Genomic DNA, 13,525 nt, shown 5'->3' on the forward strand with positions numbered 1-13,525 from the left:
TAGCAACCAGCACTCACAGATCATCTGGGTGGCTGGCCAATCCTCCCACAGTCTCCTTCAGCTGAATTTACTTCTTTTTATAGTTTATGCTAGTGGTGTTTTTGTTTGTTTTTTAACAGCAGAGAAGTTATGGGGCCCCTCAAAAGTCACCTTAAAACATCTGCTTTCTCTAGACCAGGGGAAGTCTTAGCTTGTAAAAAATTCTAATCTATATTTCTCAGTGTGGTGATAAGTCAGTGAGAATTGAGCCAGGGGATACTGGGATCTACGAAGTATGCTTAGAAAGCCTGAACGAGTATTGAAACAATAATCAAAGGAGCATAAGTTAAGATGGGAGAGAAAAAGAAGGTTTTTTTAATGCAATCCTTCTGAAGGATGGCCTGAAACCCAGCGAGTGTGCATGCTATAATTGTTATATGAACAGGGTGGAGGGCCCAGGTAGGGCTGTCATTCTGCGAGCCATCCAGACATACATGTCACAGGCAGGGCTGGGGTCTGCCCAAAGCAAGCATTTCAGTGAGGGCGGATTCTGGCTCTTTTGTGAGTGTTATTCCTCTTCAAGGCTACCCCTGGGGTCAATTTAACCAGAGTTCAATAGACTAGATACACTGAGGGAGGAGGAGGGAGGGATGTGTCCATGCAACAGCCCAAAAGAGGTACCTTGTGGGCTGGGTTGGAGAACCCCTGCCTCTGAGCCTCTCTTGCACCCCCTTCCCACCAAATCCTGCCCAATCCGCAAGGGATGTTCAGAATGCAGACTCAGCAGGTCAGCCAGGCAGGATGCTTGGTTAAAAAAACAAAAAACAAGAAACAAAGCAAACCCCCCGGACAATCTAGAAAACCCTTGGGAGGGTGGCTGAACATTACCTGTGTCAGACACATCTGAATCAATGGGAAGCAGAGAAATGAGAAAAAAAAAAAAAAAAGATTTGTAAGAAGGTAGCCAAACAGGTAAACCACTGCTCATTTTATTTTTTCCTCTAAAGGAATGTCTTTAATTTTATTTTCCGATTACAAAAGTAATGTTTGCTCATCATAAAGAACACAGATTCTTTCTGCCCGTCTCAAACATACATAAGTTCACTATTCTTCAAAGCATGAGACCTCTCTCTCCCTGATATTTTCATGCCTCACTTGCAACATATGATCCATCCCTTCTCTATGGTCCTTTTCTGGAAGCAAGGGACCATAGAAAGACACAATAGTGATCTGAGCAAGTAGCTCTACAGTATGAAATATTGCAAATATTGGGGGCGGGCCTTTGTTTATATATAATGGTTTTTCTTGAAATATACAAACGAATCTTTGAGTCTGACTTCCTAGATCTTAAAATGACTAGGAAATTGAAAAGGACTTGCACCTGCTCCCATATTATGTCTGACCAGCACCAGATCAGAAGCTAATTTCTGTAGAACACTCACTCCTACTTATGAAATATTCTGCCTCACTGCTGGTGTCTTTCCTGAGGGCCACAGAAAAAGGAGATGTGACTTGAGAACACAACAGCAGCTCCTGAAATGGGCAGAGAGGTTGGTGTTGCCCGAACTACTGTCCACTAACCCAAGTTCCTGCCTTTGGACTAAGTGTAGATGCAATTGTCACAATGAAATAGTTTTCCTTTTGATTCTGGTAAATCTGTAATCACTTGGAGAAGACTTTCTAGGTACAGAAATTTAAAATATTCAGTTAAGGAGTTCCCATCATGGCACAGTGGAAATGAATCCAACTAGGAACTATGAGGTTGTAGGTTCGATCCCTGGCCTTGTTCCGTGGGTTAAGGATCCAGTGTTGCCATGAGCTGTGGTGTCGTTTGCAGACACGGTTCGGATCCGTGTTGCTGTGGCTTTGGCGTAGGCTGACAGCTGTAGCTCCTATTGGACCCTTAGCCTGGGAACCTCCTTATGCGGTGGATATGGCCCTAAGAAGATAAATAAAATAAAATAAAATAAAAATAAAATATTCAGTTAAGCTCTGCGAGGGTTATCTTCCCTTTGCCCCTCCAGACCCACCTGCCATATCTCTCTGTCCTCACCATTCCCTGGTGAGGCTGACTCTAGGGACCACTCTGCGGGTTCCCCCGCAACCATAAGTTTGGACAATGAGAAACACCAGCAGGATACTTGAGGGTCAGAGCAAGCAGAGGGAGCTCAGAGTATTATCTGCCTGGTGCCCGCCCTGTAAGGTTCCCTGTCTGTCAACCAAAGGTCACTGCTCCTTTCCAAGTGACTTCCTCTTCATGATGCTCTCCCTTCACATTTTTTTTTTTTTTTTTTGTCTTTTTGCTTTTCTTGGGCCACTCCCGTGGCACATGGAGGTTCTCAGGCTAGGGGTCAAATCGGAGCTGTAGCCCCCGGCCTACACCAGAGCCACAGCAACACGGGATCCGAGCCGCGTCTGCAGCTTACACCACAGCTCATGGCAACGCCGGATCCTTAACCCACTGAGCAAGGCCAGGGACTGAACCCACAACCTCGTGGTTCCTAGTCGGATTCATTAAGCACTGAGCCACGACGAGAACTCCCACATTTTGATAACTATGTCCTCTGTGTCTTTTTGGGCTTGTGAATAGTAAAAGCCTCTCTGCTACTAACCCCAGGTTATGGTGCAACCCCTTTCACTCTTCTCTACCCTACCCCTGTCTTAGGAAGAGTCCTATTGTGAAGAAATCCTGCTCTATCTATGTGTGTGACGTCTTTTCCTTCTTGGGACCCTGACAAACTATTACATGGTTATAATGGACTACATTAAATTTCTCCTTTTTAAGAAGGTAAACTCATTCAGTATCACAAAACTGCATGGGGGCAAAGGTGCTATAAACATATTAAGAGCTCCTCTGTGTATACATGGTCACCACCATTAAACAGATCTGTATTCAAGTCTGTTTATCCAATTCAGAGAACTCAGAAAACAGTGCTCAAATTATTTTCTTTTTGAGAGTTTAGTTTGTATGACGTCATTGAGCTTTTATTATGGGGGATGGGGCATGAACAGAGTACTGTCCCAAATGTCTTGCACAGCTATCTACTGATGCTTCTACTGGGGGGTTTGGAGGTATAATGGCTATGCCAAAAAGGACAGCTAAATTGCCAAAATGAGAGATTGTTTTTATTTGGTCTTCAAGTCTTAAAGCAACTTGTTTATACAGAACCACTCTTAGACCTGGGCAAGGATTGGGGGGAGCTGCCATATTTTAAAGGCCCTCTTTCCCCAGTGAGTGAGGAGTCTGCAGGGCAAGGGGACTGCTCCTTCTAGGCCACATTCTGAATTTCTGGAGTTCAGAATTCCCTGCCCTGATGGCCTTGAGCCTACTTCCAGGGCCTTCAGGGCCTCTTTCCCTGGTTTATCTTCCCGAGGGCATATAGCACCACTAAAGTATGTACCACGGGGCAAGGAATGGTCTTGAATGTTGGGCAAGAGTGTCCATATGCACATCTGTGAGTCCCCTTAAGATGCAGGACAGAGCCAGAGGTGGGAAGAAAAGGGGGGCAGAGGCTGGGAGCCAGCTCTTCTGTGCAGCTACATTCTGGAGTATTCTTCTGTGGACCTGAGAATTTTAAAGTTGAACTTGTACCTTTAGGTTGTAATGAAGGTATATTTATCAGTTTGTTGGCCTTCCTTTCTTCAGTGTATTTAATAGTATTTTAGTCTGCTTTATAACTTAGATATTTTTATACATATGGTATGTGGGCTTTTATTTAAAATCTTTCCTTGGGCTCTGCAAATATTGGGGATGGGCCTATCTTTATATATAATGGTTCTTCTTGAAATATAGAATGAATCTTTGAGTCTGACTTCCTACATCTTAAAGTGACCAGGGAAATTGGAAAGGACTTGCACCTGCTCCCATGTATGATGACTGACCAGCAGCAGATCAGAAGCTATTTTCTGTAGAACACTCAGAGTTCTAATGTAGTATGTTCATATTGGCAAGAGTTCAGCAGGTATCCTGTTTCTAAGATTGGCAGATTGGTCTCAAAAAGTCCCAGGCCTAGAATTTTAAGATCATGCATAATTCAATCTTGAAAACCTATTAGCATGGTTAGAGAAAGGCTCCTTTTAAATGCTACAAACTGAAAAATATTCTTCTTGGTGGAACTAGTGGTGTGACGATCATCCCACTCTGCAAACACACGTTCAAAGTCTGATGAATTGCAAGAGTTCTCACTGTGGCTTAGCTGGTTAAGGATCTGATGTTGTCTTTGTGAGGATATGGGTTCCATCCCTGGCCTCTGTTAGTGGGTTAAGGATCCAGCGTTGCTGTGAGCTGTGGTGTAGGTTGCAGATGCAGCTCAGATCTGGCATTGCTGTGGCTCTGGTGTAGGCTGGCAGCTGCAACTCAGATTCGACCCCTGGCTTGGGAACTTCCATATGCAGGTGCAGCCATAAGAAGAAATAAAAGTTTGGGGAACTGTAAAGCTTTGGGGACTTGGAGTTGGAAATATCCTCAGCTCTGAGCTATGGCAAGCTTAGTTTTCTCAGCTGAAAACAGAACTAATGGTAATAGGTTACTGCAATCCTAGCCAGGAGATGAAGCTCTTGGAGAAAATATATGCTATTAAACACACACAGAATTCAGAGGACTTGTTCATGGTGGCCGGTAACACTTGCGTTTGGGGTAAATGGGGACAGTTTTTTCTCAGGGTGAGTTAATCCGCATGTTTAGGAGTAACTGGTGACTCACCTATCTTGAACCGACCCATGTAGTAGATCTGGGTGCTGAGGGCCAGAGAAGCCAGAATATGGATTGCAGAGAAGATGATCCAGAACCACAGGTCATTTTTCCCAAACACCTAGGAGTAAAGATGGAAGTTAGCTTCATCTGGGTTTTTTCCTAGAGAACTCACTAAAATTATTCTGCCTCTCGTGTATGCATAAGGAGTCAACAACTGCGAAGAGTGCGCATTTAGGGTTTTTCCCCTTCTCTGAGCTCACAGGGATCTTACTACACCTGGGGCAGGAAAAAGAACAGCTATCTGGCCAAATGAAAGTGGAAAAGGGAAGCGACAGGTGAGGCGGCAGAACAAGGTGAAGAGGTAGCAGGTCAAAAGCCAGGGGCTAACTGCTTTTCAAAGAACAGGAAATGACCACAGTTGTCCGTGTACTTTTAGAAAATGGTGTCTGTTCTTTCAAGTCAGTCTCTCTGTCATCAGCCTGTGTGTCTTGATTCCAGTCTCACCGGAGTCAGGTCCCAGCTTTATATTAACACTGTCCAGGGGTAGTTTCCCAGGCCCCATTACATCATTTAAAATCCTAGCTAAATAAACTAAAATGCCATGAATGGGCCATCGATGTAAGTGTGTCATGAGCTAAGGATTATGATTAACTCAAACCTGTTCACCAATGTCCAAAAAAACCACAAACAACACAAAACCTCCCAAGAGGGCACTTTTTGCAAGCTGGCTGGTGGCTGTGGGGAGGACGCACCACTCCAAGGACGGTGAGCGTGATGACCAAGGCGAAGGAGGCATAGGCGGCGTAGGCACTGGCATTAATGTCTGGGTGGCGGGTCTGGTAGAGCTTCAGCATGCAGAGGCCGGCGATCATGTACATGAAGGATGTGTCTGTGGAGGAGCCAAGACGATCAGGATCCAGCAGATGGCAGACGGATCTCTCTTCGGCCTCAGGGAACCCCCTCCCTTCAGGCTTTGGAGTGTTTACTGCCCTCAGACTGTACGGCAACCTCCAACATGCCAACCTCTCTGGGCACATTCAAAGCAAACCCTCACACGACACTTCTAACCCCTCCAAGAGGAGGGTTCCTAGTTCACAGACGAAAAGTATCAAATGACTTGAATAACTGACTATCCCCACTTGCAGCTGTATTCATGTATAAACGCTCCTGTTCAACAACAGTAACAAAAGACTCCCTAACGGTGACAGGGCAGTGTAATAAGAGAATCCTAGGTGGTAGTGTAGGACATCCTTCTCAGCATCTTGAAATAGAACCACATAGATCACTGCTCTTATATACAGCTTTATTGCCTAAGGATGGAAAACAGCTAGAAATTAAATGTGGCTTAGCTCCTCCTTAGCCATGAGGGTTAGGGAAATGCAAAGTAAAATAATAATGCAATGAGAGTTCTTTTGTGGTGCAGCAGGTTAAGGATCCAATGTTATGACTGCAGTGGCTCAGGTCGCTGCTGTGGCTCAGATTCAATCCCTGGCCTGGGAACTTTCACATGCCTCAGACTTGGCCAATCGATAACAGCAACAACAATTTAATGGCCAATGTTATGCAAGAATGTAGCAAAAAAAATTAAATGTCTAATGATAACACATGTTAGTGATGATATGGGGGAGGTGGGAACTCTCACTCAGCTAGTGGGAGTAGGAAATAATACTCTGGAAAGAAACTGGGCAGTTTTTTGTGAAATGGAAGATGCAAAAACCAAGTGACTCTCCTAAGTTCTACTTCTAGGTATCCCAGGGAAGCTCTCTCACATGCGCACAGAGAGACATAGATGAAGTTTTTTTTTTTTTTTTTTTTTTTTTAGAGCCACACCTGTGGCATATGGAGGTTCCTAGGCTAAGGGTTGAATTGGAGCTACAGCTGATGGCCTATGCTACAACCACAGCAATGTGAGATCCGAGCTGCATCTGTGACCTACACCACAGTTCATGGCAATGCTGGATCCTTAACCCACTGAGCGAGGCCAGGGATTGAATCCGTGTCCTCATGGATGCACTGCTGAGCCATGACAGAACTCCTAGATGAGTTCACTGCAGGGCTGTACTAGCAAAATACTGGCAACTTTTAAGTGTTGTTCAACAGAGGAATTGATAAATGTGGTATATTTTTATTACAGAGTGACAACCTTTAAAAATGAATGGAAAAAAATCAAAATCATTATAAAATTTTAAAAATGCAATAAATAAATAAAAGCGCAAAAAAAAAAGAATGAATTGGATACCCTTGATTCAGTACTAATAAATCTTGAAACCATACTGTTGAATGGAAAAAAAAAAAAGGATGCAGAACTCAGTGTGATAAATTAATACTAACAGGTTACAAATGTGGAAAGACTATAAAAACAACCTGGAAGGATAAATATCAAATTATTCATAGTTGTCACCTCTGGGGAAGGTGAGAGGGGAGTAAGTTTGGAAAGAGGTTCAAAGTGGGCCTTCAACTTTATGTGACATTTTATTTCCTAAAAAAATAGATTTAACACATTTTTTTTGGGCCATGCCTGTGGCATGTAGAAGTTCCCTGGTCAGGGATTAAAGATTTTTCACTATTAGCACTTGTTTATTCTGAGTGGCAAATAATATTATTCTGCACAGTTTTCTCTATTAAAAAATATTTTCTAATTTAAAAAAATCAAAATGTGACAGAGAATTTCTATGGTGTTCTGAGTTTACAGCCAGAGGCTAGACCACAAACCCAAGAAGACTTTTTAAATCCTCATCTTTGAATGTGGAGGACATTGTTAATTGTCTTCTACCAGCACAAGTGATTCTCTTCCTTCTTCCTAACATCTCAATACCAATTCAAATATCTAAGCTCCATTTTTTTTTTTTTTTTGTCTTTTTAGGACTGAACCTGCAGCATATGGAGGTTCCCAGGCTAGGTAGGGGTCCAATCAGAGCTGCAGCCACCGGCCTATGCCAGAGCCACAGCAACGTGGGATCTGAGCCATGTCTGCAAGCTACACCACAGCTCACAGCAACGCTGGAGCCTTAACCCACTGAGTAAGGCCAAGGATTGAACCCACGTCCTCATGAATACCAGTTGGGTTTGTTAACTGCTGAGCCACAACAGGAACTCCTTAGCTCCATTTTCTATTCAGAATGGCATATCCTCTCAGCCTATTTGCTTTAGCAAAACTACCTGCACCACTGGCTCCAGGGGAGGGTTTCTTTGGTTTTATGGTAACACCAACTCCTTTGGCACAGTGACTGGTGTAACAACCTAGGCCTGAGCTAACCAGCACATAGAGAAAGATTCTGGAATGGGCTCATGGCTATGTAGGCTATTGTGTGTGTGTGTGTGTGTGTGTGTGTGTGTTGGGGGGGGCATGGTTTGGAAAAGAAGTTTCCTTGCTCTTAAATGAAGGCTTCTGGAAGCCAGCTTGCTTCCTTCTCCCAGGCATCATGGCGTGGAGATAGAGAGCAAAGACCCACTGAAACTATTTTCGTTTGTTGGTTTTTTAGGACTAAAGGAAGTTCCCAGAGTTACAGCTGCTGGCCTACACCACAGTCATGCAATGCCAGATTTGAGCCTCGATTGCAACCTACACCACATCTTGTGGCAACACGGGATCCTTAACCCACTGAGTGGGGCCAGGGATCAAACCTGCATCCTCATGGATACTAGTCGGGTTCATTTCCCCTGAGCCACAACAGGAACTCCCACTGAAGCTATTTTTGCCACCACAAGGGAAGAGAGCCTGAGGAGAAAACCTATGTGTAGGCTGGGTGCAGTCCAGGGGATTGCAGGGAAATGGAGTCTAAGCCACCAGATAAACCACCCACAAGGCCTTTCCAACCTCTGCATGTTCATATAGTGCCAGCTCATTATTATTTACTCCAATTTGAATTGGGTTTTCTGTTACTTTCAACCCAAAGCAGGCAAACTGCTAAATTAAGCCAAGCTGCACTGAGGGAACATCCTCAATGGCTGTTGGTGGGTTCTACCTGACCTGCTGCCTGGCCCATTGCCCACCTGCAGATCTACCCATGAGATCAGTACTCAGTGTTCACTGTTTTCTAGTCCAAAAGGTGTTCAGAGAGGAAAAATGGTACAACATGGGGAAACCATACCCTGTGTCAAGATGCCCTCAGATCACTTCAGCACACATAAAATGTCATTTAACTCTTGCAAGCATGACCTTGGCATTTTTGAGAGGGTCCCAGAATAAGACTCCTACAACTCAAATCTGTGTAGCTGATGTCAATTGCAGTTACCAAATTGGAAGTTGGAGTAATTGGGGCAGACGTGGTAACAAGCGCTGAGCACCCCTTCCATCATCAGTGCGACGCCCATGGCATAGAAGAGACCGAAGTGTTTGGGAATCCCATACTCCTGCAAAAGGAGAAAGCGTGGTCAGTGGAGACACACTCCTTGATGACTTATAGCCACAGGACCTCCACGCTCCAGCCCTGTGTGGTTAATTACACGTAATCCATCGTCACCTGTCCAGCCAGATGCCCCCCTGCTTTGCAGATCCCTTTTGGAACCCCAGCGCTTCCTAGCACCCGCCTCCATTGACCCCACCCTCTCCTCACCATGGCAAAGATGTCCTTGGCTTCCAGGGCTCTTCGATGGAGAATATCCCGGCGCAAGACTATCAGCAGGAAGAGGCAGCCCAGGAGCACGTGGCCCAGGTTACTGAGAATGTTGTTGAAGGCACTAAGGGGATGTGAGTCCACAAGAGGGTCAAGGTATTGAAGAGACTCAGAGACTGAACAAAGACTTGATGAGCGAGTGAAATCAGCATTCAGGGTTCTCCACTGCTAACCTTTCCATAAGATTTCAGGACTTCAGAGGTCGTCTTTAACCTAACTCCTCACGTTAGGATGCTGAGCCTGCGAGGATGTGTCTGCTCCCTCTCACGGCTGCCTGCTTGGCCTCCCTAATACCCACCCAGGCCTCTCTCATCCCCATGACATGAGGAGGGAATGATCCTAGAAAAGAGAGCCGTTCTGTTTCTCAGCCACACCATGAGAGTGAATTCACTTAGTTGGACCCCTGTTTTATGTCAATAATCAGCCTCGGAACCTTGGATTTCAGAAGTGTCCTCTGGTCACAGCTAGCTGATTTATTTCAGGAAACAGAGACTAGTTCAGTTCTGGATCACAAAGCCAGGCTCCCAACTGCCAGGGAGATGTTCTTTCCCCCTCACCGTGTTCTAGAGCATGGCCTGGGAGGCAGCAGGCCTGGGTGTGAGTCTGGGGTCCTTCTGCAAGTCCTTACCTTTCTAACTCAGCCTTAATATCTTCATCTAAAAACAAGGGTGATAACAATCCTATTTATCTCATGAGGTTGTTTAATGGATTGAATGTACCAGCGGCTCGTGCCCCTGGACTAGAGTCATTACAGCTCAGGGACCTGCTCTTTTCAAAAACATCCCTGCCTTGTCCTCATCAGGTTATTCTTGGGAAGGTTTCTGGAGCCCCCCCACCCGCACCCCCCACAGGAATGGGAGAAGCCTCCCTGGTATCAGCTTCTGGATTTCATTCCTATTTACTCTTGAGGTAGTTAACTATTTTGTTTTTGTTTTTGTTTTTGTTTTTTTGTCTTTTTAGGGCCACACTCGTGGCATATGGAAGTGTCCAGGCTAGGGGTCTAACTGAAGCTGCAGCTGCAGCCTATGCCACAGCCATAGCAAAGCGGGAACCGAGGCTCACCTGCGAACTACACCACAGCTCATGGCAATGCCAGATTCTTAACCCACTGAGCAAGGCCAGGGATTGAACCTGTGTCCTCATGGATCCTAGTCAGGTTCATTACTGCTGCGCCACAATGGGAACTCCCGTTTTTGGTATTTTTAAAGATGGAAATAGCCATTTTGCACACAGAGAGGTGTCTCTCATTGAGCGGGCAACCAGAGGACTGGCCTTACCTCAGGACGCCCAAGGGATGAGCACAGAGGAAGTTGTAGTAGCAGATGTCCTGGTTGCCAGTGACGTTGACCACCTATAAAATGAGAGCAAGGAGAGGAGATGCAGTTTTTCTCCATCCCCTGAGCCTGAAACCACAAAGAGCAGAGAGTGCTCACAGTGGTCAACAGTCAGTGATTTACAGTATAGCCAGTGCTCCCTCTCAGCAGGGGATGGGTCATTACCTTCCGCCTTTACACAGTACAGACATATTTCCTTTCAATGCTACCATCTTGCTTTGAATTGAAATATTCTGTGTCCCTCATTATATGGCCTCAAAGCAGAATTCAACTGAGTATGTTTCCTTTGTTCTCATTACAAAAGGACTTCAAAAGGATACTAACACTGGGGCCTGCTTATTAGGACTATCATGGCATGTCCTATTTTCTAGATGAATCCTGAGGGGAAGGAGCTGTCCCCATTACTCTGCATGGAAATGATAACCACAGAGCAGGTAGACCAAAGGAGATGGATGGTCAGTTTTTCATATTTATCGCTGTCACTAAAAACCTTCCTAGACCACAGCACAGCTGTATCTTGTAACAGAGCCCCCAAATATTCAGAGACTATTTAGGTTACAAACTGTGGTGCTCAAACCTTATAAAGTCCTTGTCCTACTCATGTATTAAGTATGAAACTGGTGAAATATTATTAGACTATTGGTGCTCAAACTTGGCTGTACACTGGAATCACTGGGAGTTTAATAAATACTGAAGCCTGATTCCCCTCTTGGAGACTCTAAGTGGGGTGGGGTAAGCTCGGACACTGGGACTTTAAAAAGTTTCCCAGATGATTTTAATGTACGGCAAAGTTTGAGAGCCATTGCATTAGAAACATCTTTAGTCTGGCTCTAATCCAAATGGACTTTGTCACATATAGTAGATCCTAGAGAAGTGACCTAACCTGGACCCTAAAGTTCTATGAAGGTGCAGTGAGGATTCTCAGGCTGTTTTAATTATTATTTTTGTTTGATTGTTTTTCTTTAGTTTTTATATTTCCTTTTTCTTTTAACATTTTATTAGTTTTGTGAAACTATTTTTATTTTTACAAAAAATATTTACCCTCAATGAACAATCACAGGTTAAATCAGAATCAGTTTTTTTTGTTTTGGTCTGAAACTTTATTTACTCATCATCTCAAGATGATCAAAAGGTCAGATGGTAAGAAGTAGACATAGTTGATAGATACCAAGACTGAATGAGTGTAAGGTAATAATTTCAGCTTGATAGACAAAATAATACAAGGGGTCCTGGGTCCTTCTGTGATAAAACAACTGGAAACTAGATAAAACATCAAAGACCAATGAGAAATCCACTGGAAAATCCACTGGAAACCCAAACCCAAATGGGGAATTAATTCTTGGACAGAGCTCAAGTTATACCTTTCTTTGTAGGTCACAGCAAAGATCTCTCCCTGCAGTATGAAAGCTGGGATTCTGGGGTTCGGGGCAGCACTTACTGTCTGGTAGGTGATGACTAGCTGGATCACAGGCAGTGCATAAAACACAGCAATGGTAATGATGTTCCTTTGCAGGCAGAAAGAATCAGAAATGGTTATTTCTAATTTAATAATGGCATCTTTGCTCGTTTTTTAATTTTTTTTAAAGAATTCTTCCTCCCCATAACTTCCTGGTTAACTTACAAAAGTGATTAGAAACTGATGATATGGTTTCTATTTCTCCACTCTTCCTCTCATACAATCATTTGTAACAGTGTAAATAATACTTGCTTCTGGTTTAACCAAATTATTAATGGGGGCCTATCTCTTTAGGATACTGTTAGATTAAAAGTGGTCAGAGAGAGTAGGGAATGGGTGATGGAACACATGAAGGGGATGTGGCTCTCTTAGATACCTCTTAAACGATGGGTCCCACTGTGGAATCCCATGTAGCCTCTAATGTCCCTTGTTTCTCTCTAGTAGCTATGCCCAAGTAAAAGGGTATTCTTCCAGAGAAAAGAATGGGAAGGGCTGTCCCAGGTGTCACTGAAGGTTTCTGAGGGGAAAGAGAGGACCCTGCCATGCATCTCAGACTCTTTCCTTGGAGGGAGGCTGCACCTGCGTCTATGATCACCACAGATCTATTTATCATTGGCTGGTGCTATCTCTTCACTCAGAGTAGTTTCCAGCCACCCAAAGATGCTCCAGGCATCTCATCCCTGAACTCGTTGTCTCTTCCACAAGCAAGTCCTGGTGAGAAGAAGGAATGTCTCCATTTTCACATGTCTCATTGACATTTCACATTGTCTCAATACAGTATCTTTCTGGAAGAGGATTCAGTGTCTCCCTAAACATATGGGATTCCAATAACACTCTTATTTATTTATAATTTGTATTTATTTGATGTGGGGCTGGTTGCCTCTGCAAGTTTATTTTTGTTTTTCCTGTGGAATGTGGCATGAATTCTTTGAACATCTATACCTGTGCCTCATTAAACGCTGAAACCTAACTTGATTCATTTATGTGAATCACAGGAGTGATTGTGGCTTTTACAAAGAAAACTTTGATTTTGCTAAAGAGAACCATAGTCCTTCTGGTCATCTACTCACCAAAAATAAATCTTATATTTTTTGCTGATAATCCTCCGGTCCTTCCTGGACAGATCTGACAAGTAAAGGAACATCTGGGATGCCAAATAAAAAGAGGGTACAAAACTTGAATTTCTGGCATAAGATACAAAGGAGAGCTTTACACACTTCCATCCCTTTTTAGGGATTAAAATTCTTTAACAAGACTTTTCTGTTAATTTTGCTTTTCCCAGGATAATTTTAAAAATCCTAGCATTTCCTTTGGCTTTAAGGAAATTGGCTGATGTGCACAGTCTAATGTGGGCAACCTACTGGGAGTCTCAAAAGCTTCTTAAAGCATGATAATTGATTTTCCAGTTTGCAGAGATGTCCACTGTGTGGTTTTGAATTACACAGCT

General features: G+C 43.9%; 1 protein-coding gene across 5 annotated transcripts in view; it reads right to left on the bottom strand.

Annotated features, from left to right (window-relative positions):
- SIDT1 (SID1 transmembrane family member 1) overlaps window positions 1-13,525 on the bottom strand; it is a 96,381-nt gene that overhangs the window by 14,149 nt on the left and 68,707 nt on the right. For 3 of the 5 annotated variants that reach the window (XM_021070355.1, XM_021070357.1, XM_005670213.3), the window contains 8 exons: window positions 13,149-13,222; window positions 12,061-12,127; window positions 10,566-10,639; window positions 9,229-9,352; window positions 8,908-9,025; window positions 5,425-5,561; window positions 4,682-4,790; window positions 868-882 (listed from right to left, as the gene is read on the bottom strand). In XM_021070355.1, the coding sequence (XP_020926014.1) occupies window positions 868-882; window positions 4,682-4,790; window positions 5,425-5,561; window positions 8,908-9,025; window positions 9,229-9,352; window positions 10,566-10,639; window positions 12,061-12,127; window positions 13,149-13,222 (718 nt within the window). The remainder of the gene's footprint in view (window positions 1-867; window positions 883-4,681; window positions 4,791-5,424; window positions 5,562-8,907; window positions 9,026-9,228; window positions 9,353-10,565; window positions 10,640-12,060; window positions 12,128-13,148; window positions 13,223-13,525) is intronic. The other 2 variants (XM_021070356.1, XM_003358806.4) reach the window with 1 other exon arrangement.

The sequence above is a fragment of the Sus scrofa genome, chromosome 13 (genome assembly GCF_000003025.6).
Source record: "Sus scrofa isolate TJ Tabasco breed Duroc chromosome 13, Sscrofa11.1, whole genome shotgun sequence".
Taxonomy (NCBI): domain Eukaryota; kingdom Metazoa; phylum Chordata; class Mammalia; order Artiodactyla; family Suidae; genus Sus; species Sus scrofa.